A 16,479-nucleotide genomic window follows, 5' to 3' on the forward strand; every position below is an offset into this window, starting at 1 on the left:
ATAACTACACCTATTCTCCGGGGATGAAATTGTGTTCATGGGTTGAAAGGGGAAGAAGAATCAAGATCAAACCGGCCTCAATCATTGGCCGTGGATGCAGCAGAGGCTCTGAGCTGTCCTGTAAGGGGGGGGGGGGGCAGGGACAGGCAGTTTGGCTCTCCTAGTTCCTGGTTCTTTTGCCCAGGGATGCCTTTGCAGCTATCTCTCAGGGAAGAACTGACTAAAAGTCTATAAAGAAGCCCCCAGAGGATCTCAGGCCACAGGATGTTTTTAAAGGGTCCTAAGAGAGGAACAAAATGATTTCTTGGTAGACTTCAACGGGTGGTCATCTGGTACTTGTTAAAAAAGCAGCAGCCACAAAACCCGGAACAATTAAGAGCTTCATTTTGGAGATCCCTGCAGAGTTGATTATCGATGCTAAGGATGGTCTCCTGAGCTCTTTGATAACACAGCAAATGCCAGGAAACTCATGGGATGTGGACTCACCTTGGGGAACACAGATACCAGGGCTTTATTGTTTCTTCATTAGCTGTGAGCAAAGGCAGCAATCTCAGTACTGTGTTGCTCTTGATGCTAATGTGTTTCTAATTGTAAGCTGTCCAACAGGATCTGAAACTTGCCAGACTTCAAAGGACGTGGAATCCAACAGCTTCCCCAAGTCCCATAGCATATAAGGTTCCAAGGGATTCTGGAGTGCTGGGTACCATGTTTTCTTGGCAAAGAATTAGGTGAAGCTGAGTAAGTCCTGTCCCGGCCTGGCTTCCTGCCCACTCCCACCGTGAGAGCCAGTAGACAGCTGGAGTTTTGCTGAATTTCATAAATGAACCTCACATCTGTTCTTTTCATGTAAATGTCCACAGAGAAGAACTACAGGAGGACGTGTTAAAAGCAAGACAATCCTTAGGAGGCCTTTTCTGTAAGATGAAACTTGCCTAAAGCTACAGGAAATCTGTCAGTCGCCTGCAGGCAAAAGCAAGCCACTGCAGAGCCAAGCAGCCCACTTTTCCGTGACAGCATGAGTTTATGCCACGATTTTGGATTCCTCTGCAACACACCTAGGATTTGTCCACTGTGTCATGTCTGATGTGAGCAGGTCGCCTGCAGCATGGCTCAGTGGCCCTGGCTTCTAATAACTGACGGGCCCATTTGGACTCTCCTTGCTGCGTCTCCTTCCTAAAGCTCTCAGGACATTACAGGTTAAGTGGTATCCCGGGCAGGCTGACTTGGCCCATAATTGCTGAGTTTACTGCTGAGAGACAGAAGACAGCATTTGTGATGTTGTGATGGTGCTGTCTCTGCCAAGTGCTTCTGGACAACACATGCTCTGTCTTCCCAAAGCCCATTTTATATGTCTGTCTGTCTGTCTGTCTGTCTGTCTGTCTGTCTGTCTATCTATCTGTGATATAGATATATAGATGTTTTTATTTTCCTCTTGCATGTGAAGAAAGTTAAGGCTAAAAATGTGTGTTAGGGCCAGTAGACCCACTAGATTCTCACTCTAAGATTTTTTTCTGCAAGGCTGGAAGCTGCTCTTGACTCTTCTACTGTATCCTAAAATGAAGGGCCAAAGCAGTACTGGTGGTTTTTGAACTTAGTTTCTTAGGAAGTCTGAGATGCAAGAGACCATACTTAGTTGGCCATTGGTCTCGGATGCCATTTTCCAGAGAAAATGTAAGGACAAGGACAAGAATGGAAAGGGTGACTGGGCAAAAACTCAGCAGCTCTTTCTAAGACTTACAGCCTAATTAATGCCCCTGCCCTTCTTGTCTACGGGGACTCCAGGGAGGCCAGGAAACCAGACCACTTACCTTGGAGAAATGCAAAGTGTGCATGTCACGGTTGTCCTTTGTCCAGCCTGGCTCATTTTTATTTTTCACATAAAATCTAAAGCCAGAAACTATCCTTGTAGGGTATTTGATTGCACTGTAAATCACTGTGTGTTATTTATTGCAAATAAAAATAAAAAACAACAACACCCCTCCCCCATTTCTAGTTGTGGTGTGGCTAAGCCCTAGTACACACCTTTAAACCAATAGCTTTCTGTTTATTGTAAACAGGATTAAATGAAGTCAGCGCCTTTGGGGATGCTGGCTGAGGAGGAGGGTCAGCCGGGTGCTTTCTCTGCCCCTCTGACACAGCAGGCTTTTACACCAGCATCTGGCTCCTGAATCGTCATTGGTAAAATCAAATGATTGTGATTTTGTTAAAAAAACAAAAACAAAAACAAAAAAAAAAAACCAACCACAACACTATTCTGGATATATTTAAATGAGCTTTGCTTATCAAATATAATTCACAACAGAAAATCCGTCTTTTTGTTCGTTTTCTGGCCTTCCCTTTGTTTTTCATTCTGTCGCTGCTTCTTGCTTATCTTTTCTGACCCCCAGTTCTCTACCCCTTGGCTTCTTTTTATACACCTGCCACGCTGTGTATTTTAAAAATAATTCTCCTCTTTTAATCTAAGTATATTATCAGATCTAGGACATCAGTAAGCCATCCAGGCTTACTGACAACCATAGGTTGAGAAAACATTTACTCAGAAAACAAACAAGACAATTTATCTTTGGGTTAGAAGGAAATATTAGAATTTCTAAGACTTTTATTTAGACTTTTTTTATTGACAGTATTTCTTTGTATCTATTTATTACATATTTAATCAACACACACACATATCCTACAAAGTATATTAATGTATATTTATTGACAGTATATGGTCAAAATATTTTCACTATAATTTTTACAATTTTAAAAATCTGGCAGGGCCGGAGAGAACCTGGTAACAACTTGTTCTCTGTGCACCAGTAACTGGGTCACCACCTTTGTCCCTATTAACCCACTCTCTCAACCAATCATGAAGCGCCGGTATTAAAGTGCCGTGTTATTCCCATGCTGCAGAGGAGAACATGGAAGTCCTAAAGGAGTCGAGTATGTATCCCAAGATACAGAACGTTCTGTGGTATAAACTGAATTCAGGTCAAAAGGCCCCTGGACCTTGCTGAGGAAGGACCCAGAGCTGAGGCCTGTCTGCCACCCGCAGGAGCTTATGTTCCTCAGTTGTGTTGTGAAGTCTCCATTCCCTGTGCACTCTTACTCACTGCATTAACCCCTAGTCTGAAGGCCAGGGGTTGGGGCCACAGGGATAAACTGGACATGAATTCCAAAAGCTATGGATGATGCCAAAGACAAGGCAATCCCGAGAAGAGCTACGGAACAGAGAACACCAGAAAGAGAAAGCAGTCGGAATCAGGAGACATTTCTGTCACCTGGCAGGATTAGGAGGCATTGTGGACCACCAGTGGAAAGGAGTTGGACTGGCTTGAAGCTAAGAATACAATTTCCAGAGTTGCTTGGGCCTCAGGCGGTCACGATACGTGGAGGTACAATTTCTCAAAGATACAATTTATCCTGCCAAGCATCAAAGTGGGTTGAAACCAAACTTCTTCCCCAGATTTGCCATGTAAGTTTGAGACAATATGAAATATGGGTCTCCGTTTGGGAACACTTGCTTCCGAGGCCTGCCCTTACCTAACTAGGCCTGGCTTCCCAGCAGAATAGGAAAGCAGGAACATCTTCACCAGGACAGGGCTGCGGGATCTAACCAGGACCACCCCACCTGCTCTGCAATGGAATTCTAGAAAGTGCATTCCTAGCTTTGAGCTAGCCCAGCTAGTCTTCACTAAGGAACTTCGTGAGAGCTTGGTGTTTGCCCAGACTTATCAACAGAGGGAAAAATAAAACAAAAATCTCCAGCCTTGACGTGTGACTAATGAGGCTCTAACGAGGCACATTGTCAAGAGACAGCGTCATGAGAAGAGACAACAAAGGCAGTTTTTGGACAAGGAACTGCCACCTGTTGAGGTGGATTCATCAGGGCGCCAGCACAGGAACACTATTGTAGCAAATCAACAGAAATGAGTCAAACTAAGTCCTAGCTACATACTCAATTAGGAATGTAGTCTTTAGCTCGGGGAACTTTTCTAAAAAAGTGTTAATTCATGGTGAGATAGGACAATAGACTAGAAAGGAGCCCGACTTGCCCATGTTTTCATTTCTTTCTGCCTTGACTCAGAAGGTGCTTAGAGTATCAGTTTCCAAGGAGACAGTGGGGTCAGTATGTGATTGGGTGGCTTTAGAGCTGGCAGGGAACATGACAGCTGTCTCTGGAGAAGAGGGAATTTCTTTGTATGATCCTGTTGTAACATGCCTCCAAACACGAGCCTCAGGGTGACTTACTAGGCTCTAAAGAAAATGAACTGTGGGACCTTAGCTCTCATAATTTACCACCAATTTAGCATAAGTGCTGACCCAGACTTTTTGCCTGGGGTTTTCCATGTCTGGGAATGCAGCTGTGGATGTATCAGAGACTTTAAACTCACCCTTAGAGTTACTGAATTGAAAAACCTCCAAACATTTCAGTTTCAAAGACTGGTAGAACCTTGGAAGATAAAGGCACAGTAGGGAACTGGTCTAGGCAGCTTACAACACAGGGGGCAGTGGGGACAGAAGGGATGCCCTGTGGCTCCCTTTAAAGCTATATATAATTTTATAATTCTAAATTTCCTATTAGTTATTATCACTCTCTCTCTCTCTCTGGTCTGTCTGCTCCTTCCACTATGGTTCTGGGTGATGAATGCTGGTAGTCAGGCTTCTAGAACAAGCACCTTTTACCCACCGAATCATTTCATTGGCCCCTCACAGTTTAAATACTGTTCTTGCTACGACTTGTCTCTGGTTCTTGCTCTCTGTCTTTTCTCTAAGAGGAAACAATACTACCCCATATCTTGCAACATCAAAATTCTTGTATTATTAAAACAGACGTGGTTTTCTGGAAGACACTTACATAGGACCAAACTGTGCTAACTTCTGAATGTGATGCTTATGAAGGCCTATAAAAACCAGCACAGTTCCAGAGAGGACCCACGGGACTCACCACTTTCTTATTGGCGAGTGAGCTGAGAGACAAAGCTATTGGTTTTAGTTCAAGGTGGATTCCCTCTGGACCACCCTGGGTATGTATGTGCCTGGGCTTGATTTCCTCCGGGACAGTGTTTCTTCTACCCCCAACAGTGACTCCTTCCAATTTCTGGCAGCACTTAGTTCTAGACACAGATTTCCATGTAGAGTTAGTCAAAACATGGGGGTAAGTCAAGCGCTGTAAATGCTGACCCCTGTGGAAAATGCAAGCTCTGCATGAGCTCAAGAGCCGTCACTGTTGGCTGCTGTGGTCAGAAAAACAGGCCATTGCCAAGATCTCCTCTGTCTTGCATTGGCATCTCACACAAAATCTGTTAGCTAATATTTAGTCTTCAGAAGGTTCATCTGCCAAAAACTGTCATATGTCACCGTGCTACGTGCACACATGGATGGACGTATGCAGAGTGGCGTGACTCTGTCAAGCTCATTAGCATCTGTCCCCTCTTACGAGTAATTATTTTGTGGTGAGATTCTTTTCAAATCTAATGGTAATTTTCAGCGGATGACTGTGCTGGCTAGTGTTTTATTCCTCCTCCCATGCTGTGTGTGCACATGTGTGAGTGTGAATGTGCATGTGTGTGTGTGTGTGTGTGCATGTGTGTGTACACATGTGGTGTGCACCCACAAGTACATGAGTGCACACTGCCCAAAGAGGCCAAAGAGAGCATCAAATCCCTGGAGCTGGAGTTCATAGGGTTATGAACGGCTTAACCTGGTTCCTGGGAACCCAACTGCCGAGCCATCTCTCCAGATGCTCATTTTGTTTTTATATATTATCCGCTGAATTTTGAAGTCATTGTAATGCAGCGAAGTAGTGTATATAGTATTAGGTATCAGAACGGGATTTTTAAGAAAAATCTGCTGTGTTGATTTTCTTCCCCTCCCCACCTCCTGTGTTCTTCCACCCACCTATTCCACCGCCTGCCTTAGTCAGGGTCTCCAAGACTGTGAGAAAGCATCATGACTAAGCCAACTCTTACAAAGAACACTTACCTGGGGCTGGCTTAGGGGTGCGGAGGTTTAGTCCGTTAGTATCATGGCAGGAAGCATGGCAGTATCCAGGCAGGCATGGCCCTGGAGAAGCTGGCTTCCAAGCACTAGGAGGAGGGTCTCAAAGTCCACCCCATAGTAACACACTTCCTCTAAAAAGGTCACACCTACTCGAATAAGGTCACATCTCCTAATAGTGCCACTCCCTGGGCCAAGCATATTTGTACCCCCTGCTTCTATAAAGGTGCTCCCACTCCCATTCACCCATTCCTACCTCATCACCTTGACATCCCCTACACTGGGGAAACAAACCTTCACTGGACCAGAGCCCTCTTCTCCCATTGATGCCGGACAATGCTATTCTCTGCTGCATATGCACCTGGAGCCATGGGGCTCTCGATGTGTGCCCATTGGTTGGTGTTTTAGTCCCTGGAAGCTCTGGGGGGTTTGCTAGGTTCATATTGTTGTCACATGGAGTTGAAGACCCTTCCAGCTCCTTCAGTCTTTTCTTTGACTCCTCCATTGGGGTTCCTGGGCTCAGTCAGATGGTTAGCTGCAAGCATCCTCATCTGTATCAGTATGGCTCTGGCAGAGCCTCTGAGGAGGCATCTATACCAGGCTCCTGCCAGTAAGCACTTTTTGGCATCAGCAATAGTGACCAGGTTCGGTGGCTGCATATGGGATAGATCCCCAGATGAGGCAGTCTCATATCTTTTCTTCAGTTTCTGCTTCTCTATTTGTCCCTGTATTTCTTCCCATGAGTATTTTGTTCTCTCTTCTAAGAAGGACTGAGGCATTCAAATTTTGGTCTTCCTTCTTTTTGAGCTACATAATGTCTGTGAATTGTTTCTTGGGTATTCCAAGCTTTTGAGCTAGTAGCCATGTATCAGTGAGTGTGTACCATGTGTGTTCTTTTGTGACTGGGTTACCTCATTCAGGATGGTATTTTCTAGTTTGCCTAAGAATTTCATGAAATCATTGTTTCTAATAGCTGAGTAGTACTCCATTGTTAAATGTACCACATTTTCTGTATCCATTTCTCTATTGAAGGACATCTGGATTCTTTCCAGCTTCTGGTTATTATAAATAAGGCTGCTATAAACATGGTGGAGCATGTGTCCTTGTTATATGGTGGAGTGACTTTTGGGTATATGCCCAGGAGTAGTATAACTGGGTCCTCATGTATTACTATGTCTAATTTTCTGAGAAACTTCCAGACTGATTTCCAGAGTGGTTGTACCAGCTTGCAATCTCACCAACAATGGAGGAGTGTTCCTCTTTCTCCACATCCTCACCAGCATCTGCTGTTACCTGAGTTTTTGAACTTAGCCATTCTGACTGGTGTGAGGCAGAATCTCAGGGTTGTTTTGATTTGCATTTCCCTGATGACTATCGATGTTGAGCATTTCTTTAGGTGCTTCTCTGCCATTTAGTATTCCTCATTTGAGAATTCTTTGTTTAGCTCTGTCTCCCATTTTTAAATAATTTGATTCTCTGGAGTCTTTCTTGAGTTCTTTTTATATATTTGATACTAGCCCTCTATCAGATGTAGGACTGGTAAAGATCTTTCCCCAAACTGCTGGTTGCCTTTTCATCCTCTTGACAGTGTCCTTTACTTTAAAGAAGCTTTTCAATTTTATTTTTCGATTATTGATTTTAGAGAATAAGCCATTGATGTTCTGTTCAGGAAAAATTTCCCTGTGCCTATGTGTTCTAAGTTCTTCACTAAGTTCTCTTCTATTAATTTCATTGTACCTGGTTTTATGTAGAGGTCTTTGATCCACTTGGACTTGAGCTTTGTCCAAGGATATAAGAATGGGTCAATTTGCATTCTTCTACGTGCTGACTGCCAGTTGAGCCAGCACCATTTGTTGAAAATGCTGTCTTTTTCCACTGAATGTTTTTAGCTCCTTTGTCAAAGATCAAGTGACCATAGGTGTGTTGGTTCATTTCTGGGTTTCCAATTCTATTCCATTGTTCTACCTGCCTGTCTCTGTGCCAATACCGTGCAGTTTTTATCACAATTGATCTGTAATAGAGCTTGAGGTCAGGGATGGTGATTCCCCCAGAAGTTCTTTTATTGTTGAGAATAATTGTTGCTGTTGAAGACAAGCTTTAGTCTTTGGTGATCTAATAGGATGTGTGGGATTATTTCAATCTTCTTGTATCTGTTGAGACCTGTTTTTATTCACTGATTATATGGTCAATTTCGGAGAAGGTACCATGAGGTGCTGAGAAGAAGGTATATTCTTCCGTTTTGGAATGAAATGTTCTGTAGATATCTTTTAAATTCATTTTGTTCATAACTTCTGTTAGTTTCACTGTGTCTCTGTTCAGTTTCTGCTTCCATGATGTTTCAATTGATGAGAGTGGGGTGTTGAAGTCTCCCTCTATTATTGTGTGTGGTGCAATATATGCTTTAGTAAAGTTTATTTTATGAATGTGGTTGCCCTTGCATTTGGGGCACAGATGTTCAGAATTGAAAGTTCATTGTGATAAGCATGATAGATTTTCCCTTTTATGAGTATGAAGTGTTCTGGCTTATCTTTTTTGATGACTTTTGGTTGAAAATCTATTTTATTTGGTATTAGAATAGCCACTCTAGCTTGTTACTTGGGACCATACTCTTGGAAATTTTTTTCCAGCTTTTTACTCTGAGGGAGTGTCTGTTTTTGTCACTGTTATGAGTTTCCTCTATGCAGCAAAATGCTGGGTCCTCCTGTTTACTTATCCAGTCTCTTATTGTTTGTCTTTTTATTAGGGAATTAAGTTCATTGTTGTTAAGTGATATTTAGAAATAGTGATTATTTTTTTCTGTTATTTTTGTTGTTAGAGGTAAAATTATGTTTGTGTGGATATCTCCCTTTGGGTTTGTTGCAAGATTACTTTCTTGCTCTTCCTAGGGTGTAGTTTCCCTCTTTGTGTTGGAGTTTTCCACCTATTATCCTTTTGTAGATCTGGATTTGTGGACAGATATTGTGTAAATTTGTTTTTATCATGGAATATCTTGGTTTCTCCATTTATGGCAATTGAGACTCTTGCTGGATATAGCAGCCTTAGCTGGCATTTGCGTTCTCTTAGGGTCTGTATGATATCTGTCCAGGATCTTTTAGTTTTCATAGTGTCTGTTGAGAATTATGGTGTGATTCTTATAGGTCTGGCTTTACATGTTACTTGACCTTTTTCCCTTAGTTCTTTTAATATTCTTTCTTATTTTGTTCATTTGGTGTTTTGACTATTATGTGTCAGGACAAATTTCTTTTCTGGTTCAATGTATTTGGCATTCTGTAGGCTTCTTGTATGTTTATGGGCATCTCTTTCTTTAGGTTAGGGAAGTTTTCTTCTATAATTTTGTTGAAGATATTTACTGGTTCTTCAGGTTGGGAATATTCACTCTCTTCTATACCTATTATCCTTAGGTTTGATCTTTTCATTGTGTACTGGATTTCCTGGATGTTTTGGGTTAGGAGCTGTTTGCATTTTGTATTGTATTTGACTGTGTGTCACTCTTTTCTATGGTATCTTCTGCACCTGAGATTCTCTCTTCTATTTCTTGTATTCCATTGGTTATGCTTGCATCTACAATTCCTGATCTGTTTCCTAGGTTTTCTATCTCCAGGCTTCTGCCTTTATTGCTTCCATTTCTAGATCTTGGAGGATTTCGTTCAATGTTTTCACCTGTTTGGTTGTGTTTTCCTATAGCTCTTTATGGGTTTCTACTTATTTACTGTGTTCTCCTGTATTTCTGTAAGGGAGTTATTTATGCTCTTCTTAAAGTCCTCTATCATCATCATGAGGTATGATTTTAAATCCAGATCTTGCTTTTCTGGTGTGTTGGGATAGCCAATATTAGCTGTGGTTGGAGACGTGGGTTCTGATGTTGCCAGGTTGTCTTGGTTACTGTTGCTTAAGTTCTTGTGCTTGGCTGTTGCCATCTTGTTTCCTTGATGTGAGTTGGTCTTTCTGTCTCTGACTGGAGCTTGTTCCTCCTCTGGGCCAGTGATGCTGTGGGCTTAGGGGTGAGAGTGCTCCTGCGTGATCCGCTCTCTGTGGGCAGATTTTGTGTTCCAGTGCTAGTGTGACTGACCTAGCTCTGGGGGCACAGATGGAGACAGACTGTTCTCCAAATTTTTAAGGCAATGTTTTTGTGTATTTTATATACAACACTATTCCATCACATGTTCAGAGGTTCGGTATATTATCATCAAGTCAGGAGCATGGCATCATCTAGGTAGGCATGGTGCAGGAAAAGCTGCGATATCTATCTATCTATCTATCTATCTATCTATCTATCTATTTATCTATCTATCTATCTATCATCTGCCTATCTATCTGCTGATGGCTGTCTAGGCTGGTTCCACTGCCTTGCTTCTATGGGTAGGTTAACAGTAAATTGATATATACAATTATAGGTATCATTTGCTTTAATTAGAAAAGGAAGCTGAGGCTCCAGAAAGGCTATATTAGTTGTCAAAATTTCCAAGGTTGTACTTGATGGAAAGAGTAAACTCAAGGGCTGGGCTCTTCCCACCATTGCCCCTGACGTGTCTGTCTTCTGCTCTGGAATCCACCCCACCCCCAACTCATCTGGATGAGTATAACCCTCTTAAAACATACCAATAACATGCCATCAGTGGTGACTTCAGAAAAACTGGCTTTTGCTAGCAGGAATGTGAGTATTAATGAACTGTTAATTTGACATCATCTTTTGACATAATTATTTGGGATATAATGTTTTGTTGTTTGTTTTGATCAGGGGGAAAACTCTGTATTTAGGGGACCCAAATATATACTAAATAAAAAATTGCAGGTAAGGTGGTTAAAGGTGGACACAGTGTTTGAAAAAGACTAAGAGAAAGTCAAGGAAAACAAACAACAAGCACCTTTGAAAGAAAAACAGAAAAAAACAAACCAAAAGCCAACCTTTGGGATCTCTTCCAGGCATACTGCAAAACTTCGATGGTCTTGGAACACTTGGATGTCTCCTATTGCACCCAGCTGACAGATGACATTATAAAAACTATAGCCATTTTCTGCACTCAGATTACATCTCTTAACATCGCAGGATGCCCAAAGGTATGCATGGCAGCTGGAGCATAGGCATGTCAAAGATCAGCACTGACAGGATCCAGGCAGGGTTGTGGGCAGGGCCGGACTTGACCGAGAACTGCCTTTGTGTCTGCCGTGTCTGGTGGAATCGCTGGATGCGTTCTCCCATCTCCAAACTGGAAGTAGCTCTAGGATTCCGTTTGTGCCAAAGTAGAACTTATAACCATTCAAGATATTATTCTTCTGTAAATGCTTTTTTTGGTTTCTTTTTTTTTTTTTCATTTGTTTATTTTTGTTTTTAGAGACAGGGTTTCTCTATGTAGCTCTGGCTATCCTGGAACTCACTTTGTAGACCAGGCTGTCCTCTTATGTTGGGATTAAAGGTGTGTCACCACCACCCAGAATTGTATGCAAATGCAAATTTGTGCCAGAGATTCATTTAATTAACCAATGAACAGATCAGGGAAAAAATTTCATAAAACCATGGCATAGAGCATTAGACACAACTGGAGAGTGACTGAAGAAAGAAAGTTGACTTATGAGTCTCAGGTTAGATCTAAAGTTGGTTAATATTCTATAGGGTAACAGCCAGAACCTTGGTTTAGCGTTTCTACCAGACAGGGATAATTGTGTGTCTCCTGCACAAAACCCCACAGTGTTAACATATAACTTCACTGAGCTTTGGCCTTAGTAAATAATATACAGCAGTGAAGCTAAGGTTTACCTCTCTAGGCATTTGCTCAGTGGGGCAGGAAGACAATGTCCCTGTAGTCTGTCGAAAGGTTATTTGGTCATCTTCGGTCTTAACTTCAAGAGTCTATGGCTTTCCTGAAAAAGAAAAAGGAGGACGAGAAAGCATGGAGGAAATAGTGCTTATTATAAACATCGATGACGTCATCGCTCACAGGGAGAAGGGAAGCATCCACTGTCATAACCATTGCAAAGCACAAGTTGCTGGCACTTAAATACTTAGCTTTCAGAACTTTTTTTTATGTGTACAGAAAACGGAGAAGGTTTGCGTTTTGTTGTTTTAAAGGATGGAGTAATATATTTTAAATATTAATTTATTTTATGTATGTGAGTACACTGTATCTGTCTTCAGACACACCAGAAGAGGGCATCAGATCTCATTACAGTTGGCTATGAGCCACCATGTGGTTGCTGGGAATTGAATTCAGGACCTCTGGAAGGGCAGTCAGTGCTCTTAACCACTGGGCCATCTCTCCAGCCTCTGGAGTAATATTTTCAAATTATAATGTAACCTGCTTTCTTTTGTTTTATAGAAACCCTGAGTCTAGGTTAATAAGACAGATCAAATATATGCACATAATTTCTCTTGAAGCCCTGTCTCGACTGCTGCTGAGAATACATTAGGATAAGACAAACAGGAGGGAAACAGGAGTGAAAAAACCGTGGGAACTTGAAAACAGGTGAACACATTGGTGACCGTGCCAGCTTTGGAACCCCCTGTCCCAAGAGAGAAAGCTGAGAACATCTGAGTCACCCAAGGGGCTTTAAGCTTGGTCACAGCATAGAGTCCTGGGACAGTGATAAGAGGGAACTGAAGTCCTTGTTAAATACTCTGGAGATGCAGAGACACCAGACGCCCTCTGCTCCACATCTCTGGGCAGGTCTCCACCCAAACCAGAAGCATGGACAACCATTTTCTCAACCCTGACAGTTCTGAAGGTCCAGACAAGGCAGCCCTTCCCAGTGAGGAGGGAGGGGTTCCTGTCATCACTGGGTAGCTACTAACACTGCTGCCCTCCAGGCACTGGGTCCCTAGCTTCTGGGCTCCTGTATTTCTCATCTTGAAAACCATGAACGTCCCCAGACACGGACTAATGTCCCCTGGAGAGCAAACTTGCTGTTATCTTCACTAGAGAGAGTGAAGCAGAGGGTTTCTGAGCAGAGAAGACCATGCTTGACTGGGAATTTGCGTACAAATGTGAAATCGGGAACAGGACCACAGAATTTGGAAAGCAGGCACTTTAGTGCTTTCTCTTCTCACTCAGCATTCAGGATGTGGCTACCAGAACTTTCTTTCAGGCAGGAGATTAGATGCTTCTTCTCTAGAGATCTTGCCAGCCCACAATGTAAGATTGAAAACTCCTGAGGAGTTTCCAACAAACCCTCCTAGATCTCCCTACACTCAGGTTTGGAGCCAGGCCTACAGTATACACTTAGCTCCTACTCAGAGGCTAACCGTCCACATGATAACAATGGTCAGGCAAGCACTCCCAGATCAGCAAGGGAGTCTCAAACAGAAGATTAAAAATCCAAACATATTACTTAGGAGAACTCAGAGCTGGCAAAATATTTAGAAGTAAGAAAATATAAATCATTAAAAAGTGCTTAGGTTGTTAAAAGTTTGTTCTGCTGTGTGTAAGTACTGCCTTTTATTTGAACATCGTCACCCCAGTTCTCAGGGGCTGTGCACCCTTGCTGGGCTATGAATTCAGATACTTTACTGTTGGCTTGAGTGAGTTGAGAGTGAATCCAGAACTCCCAAAATCTTCCACAATACCGCATCAGATAAAGAGGAAGGGGCAGGAGGGGGGAAGATCTGGTAAGCCAGAACAAACTAAAGCTAGAAAGTTTACAGTAAAAACATTTTTTAAAAAAGAGTCTTAACACTTAACCTATCCTGGAATTTATCAGTAGACCAGGCTAGCCCTGAACTAGATTCCATTCTCCTATCTCAGAGTTCCAGGTACTGTGATTACAGGTACGTATCACCATGCCTAGCTACAAAATTTCTTTTAATAATGAATTTGGTTAGAACAAGGGAAACTGGGAGTATTTTTTCTGGTCCATGTCACATGGCTCTGGAAGTGGGCTATGTGTGTCAAGAAGCTCACATGTCGGCTGCAGTGGTCACCTGACTTGCATGTTGACCATGAATGCTCACAGGAGCTCTTGCTTGCATGCCTACCAGCATGGCTCACTGGAAACTACTGTGGTTATAGCACAAGGCAAATGGGAGATGGGCACGGGCTTTCTAGTGGCTCTGCTAGCAAAGGGAGTCTGGAAGAAAGGGCTCTAATGAGCACAGGAGAGAAACAGACAAGGGAGTCTAGAGGAAAGAGTAAAGATTTGGCAGATAAATAAGTGCCCACTCTGTACTTAGCATGCGGGGAGGAAAGGGAAGCAGAGTAGAGTCTTTCAGAACAATAACAGAAGGGCTTGGCTTTCCCATCTAGATTGTGCTAGGTCACATGACTGTCCTGGGTCAGAAGAGGAAGGGGTACTTATTGGTCAGTCTGAATAGTTACTTATTTGCCTCACTTCCCTTAGTTTATGGAGGGCCATGGGTTAGAGTGCAGCCCAGCATTACAGCTTTGGTTTTCCAGAAGCTCCCTGGTGAATTCTGAATGTGTATATATTACACCCATCTTGGGAAAGGCTTGCCTTTCCCAGCAGCCTCCTTGCCTCCAGGTCAGTCAGCAGTGCTGGGCCCTCATGTCTACAGCACTGAAATGCCAGCGAAGGGACATGCCTCTGACACCAAGAAGAAAGTTGGTTGATATGGGCCCAATGCCAAGACCCGAGCAGTGTTAACAGTGTGCCTCTGTTGTTACCTTTGAGGAGCATGCAGTAGGATCATGGTGGCATGAGCGAGGAGTTAGTGGTGATTATAAAGGATGAATCAGGAGAAGAAAGAAATCAATGACAACGATGAAATATTTATCTATGAGGGGAAAAACTCAAGCAGGCAAGGGCTTAGAAACCGTGTTTCTGTTGGGAGACTCTCAGTATCCTGGTTACCAACTCATCTGAGACAGAATGTACTCCTAACACATGGCAAGAAGTTTGATTTGCAGATATGTAGTGGAGGACAGACACGGTGGGCACTTCACAAAGCCAAGGAAAGCTGTCATAGTGGAATGAGTTTCTACTGGGCATGTCCCTTAGACTATAGTCAAGGGGCTCCACAAAGCAGTGTTCTGAGCCCCAACTATGAGTTTTATACCCCATGGGGCAAGATGCCATGCTAAGATAAATTACTGTGGGACATCCTGCTTGCAGGGGACTGGAGCAGAATCAGGGTGTCCAACCAGTCCCCAGCTCAGGAAGCTGTACTCCAGGAGTCTGGTTAGCCTTCAGAGCTGCACCTGGGAAGAAGGGAGTTGGATGAGTGCACAACCACCCAGGAGACTGCTGGCCATATGGGTACATCTGAGAAAGTGTGGTTTGCATAGGCAACAGCCCCGGTAGGTTTATGTGTTAGCACAGGGATGGCACTGTTTCAGAAAGTTACAGAACCTTCAGGAAGTAGAAGATTGGAAATTCTATCAGTTTAGAGATTTCAACAGGGTCATATGTCAATTAGAGGTTTTATAATGGTTATAACAAATGATCAATGGATTTTTTTAAATCATGTTTGACATGTGATGTTGGTTAATGTATATAATATACACTATAAATATAAATTTATATTATATATTCATGCATATGTAGTGCATATATGACATATACACAATGTATATATAATGCATAATATCTGTTACTATGCAACCAATCACCCCCAAAATTGATGGGTTAGATAACTCACATTTTTTTTTTTACTTTAAAAACAGATGTACTTTACTTTTCATTCTGTATATGTGTGAGCACCAGTGTATGGTTGTGTGCACACGGTTGCACCCACAGAGACCAGAGGTGTTGGATTCCCACTGGACAGTTACATACGGTTATAAGTAGCCTGATACGGGTGTTGGGAACCAAACTCAGGTCCTTTGCAAGAGCAGTACACACTCTGGACCCAGGACATCTGTCAAGCCCAGACCTCTGACATTTTATTTGCACAACCCAATGGGCCAGATGGTATCAGTTGAGTGGTTCTTTGACGAGTAGCTGAGGCTTGTCCATGTGGCTGTGACCATCTGCTAGTTCCACTCAAAGCCAGCTGGTATGGGGGTCCCCAGCTGAGAACGAGTTCTTTAACTGAATATGGTGTTGCCCTCCTCCCCCCAGCTCTCCGAGAGGCTCCTAGGCCAGCAACACAGTCCAAGAAAGCAAGATGCCAAGCAGACTATGATCGTACTGCATTTCAAAACCCTTTTTTCAAATTTTCCAGAACCTAATTAATATTCAGAAGTAGTTATGTTTTAAGGTGACACATTTCTAATGGTGTCTCCTTTGTTCATTTTTAAAGTAATGTGCTTATATTTCTTCCAAAATAGGAAATAACTTCACTTAAAGGAACCAAAACAGTTTCCCAGAGACTCAAAGGAGGTTGTGTTGGGAGTGAAACTGTGTCCAGTGGGCCATGGGTATCTGAGTTAGGAATATACCCAGCTCATCTCTGTCTCCAGTTTCCAGCCCTCGAGTCAGAACCTCCCAGACATCACCTTCCTATCGAACACATGGGCTTCCAAACTACAGATGGGGGCTTCTTTCAGGTCTCTGTGACAAAGCCTCAGACTGTCCCCTTACATCAGTGTCCCTCTGTCATGCTGAAGG

The 16,479-nt window shown here is 42.8% G+C and overlaps 1 protein-coding gene across 1 annotated transcript in view; it reads left to right on the plus strand.

Annotated features, from left to right (window-relative positions):
- The window catches only part of FBXL13 (F-box and leucine rich repeat protein 13), a gene marked incomplete at both ends in the record, with an annotated part of 170,544 nt that overhangs the window by 149,929 nt on the left and 4,136 nt on the right, over nucleotides 1-16,479 (plus strand). Inside the window, one exon of the mRNA XM_080936361.1 lies at nucleotides 10,906-11,040. Coding sequence (XP_080792487.1) covers nucleotides 10,906-11,040 — 135 coding nt within the window. The remainder of the gene's footprint in view (nucleotides 1-10,905; nucleotides 11,041-16,479) is intronic.

Source organism: Micromys minutus, assembly GCF_963924665.1.
Source record: "Micromys minutus genome assembly, chromosome: 23".
Taxonomy (NCBI): Eukaryota; Metazoa; Chordata; class Mammalia; order Rodentia; family Muridae; genus Micromys; species Micromys minutus.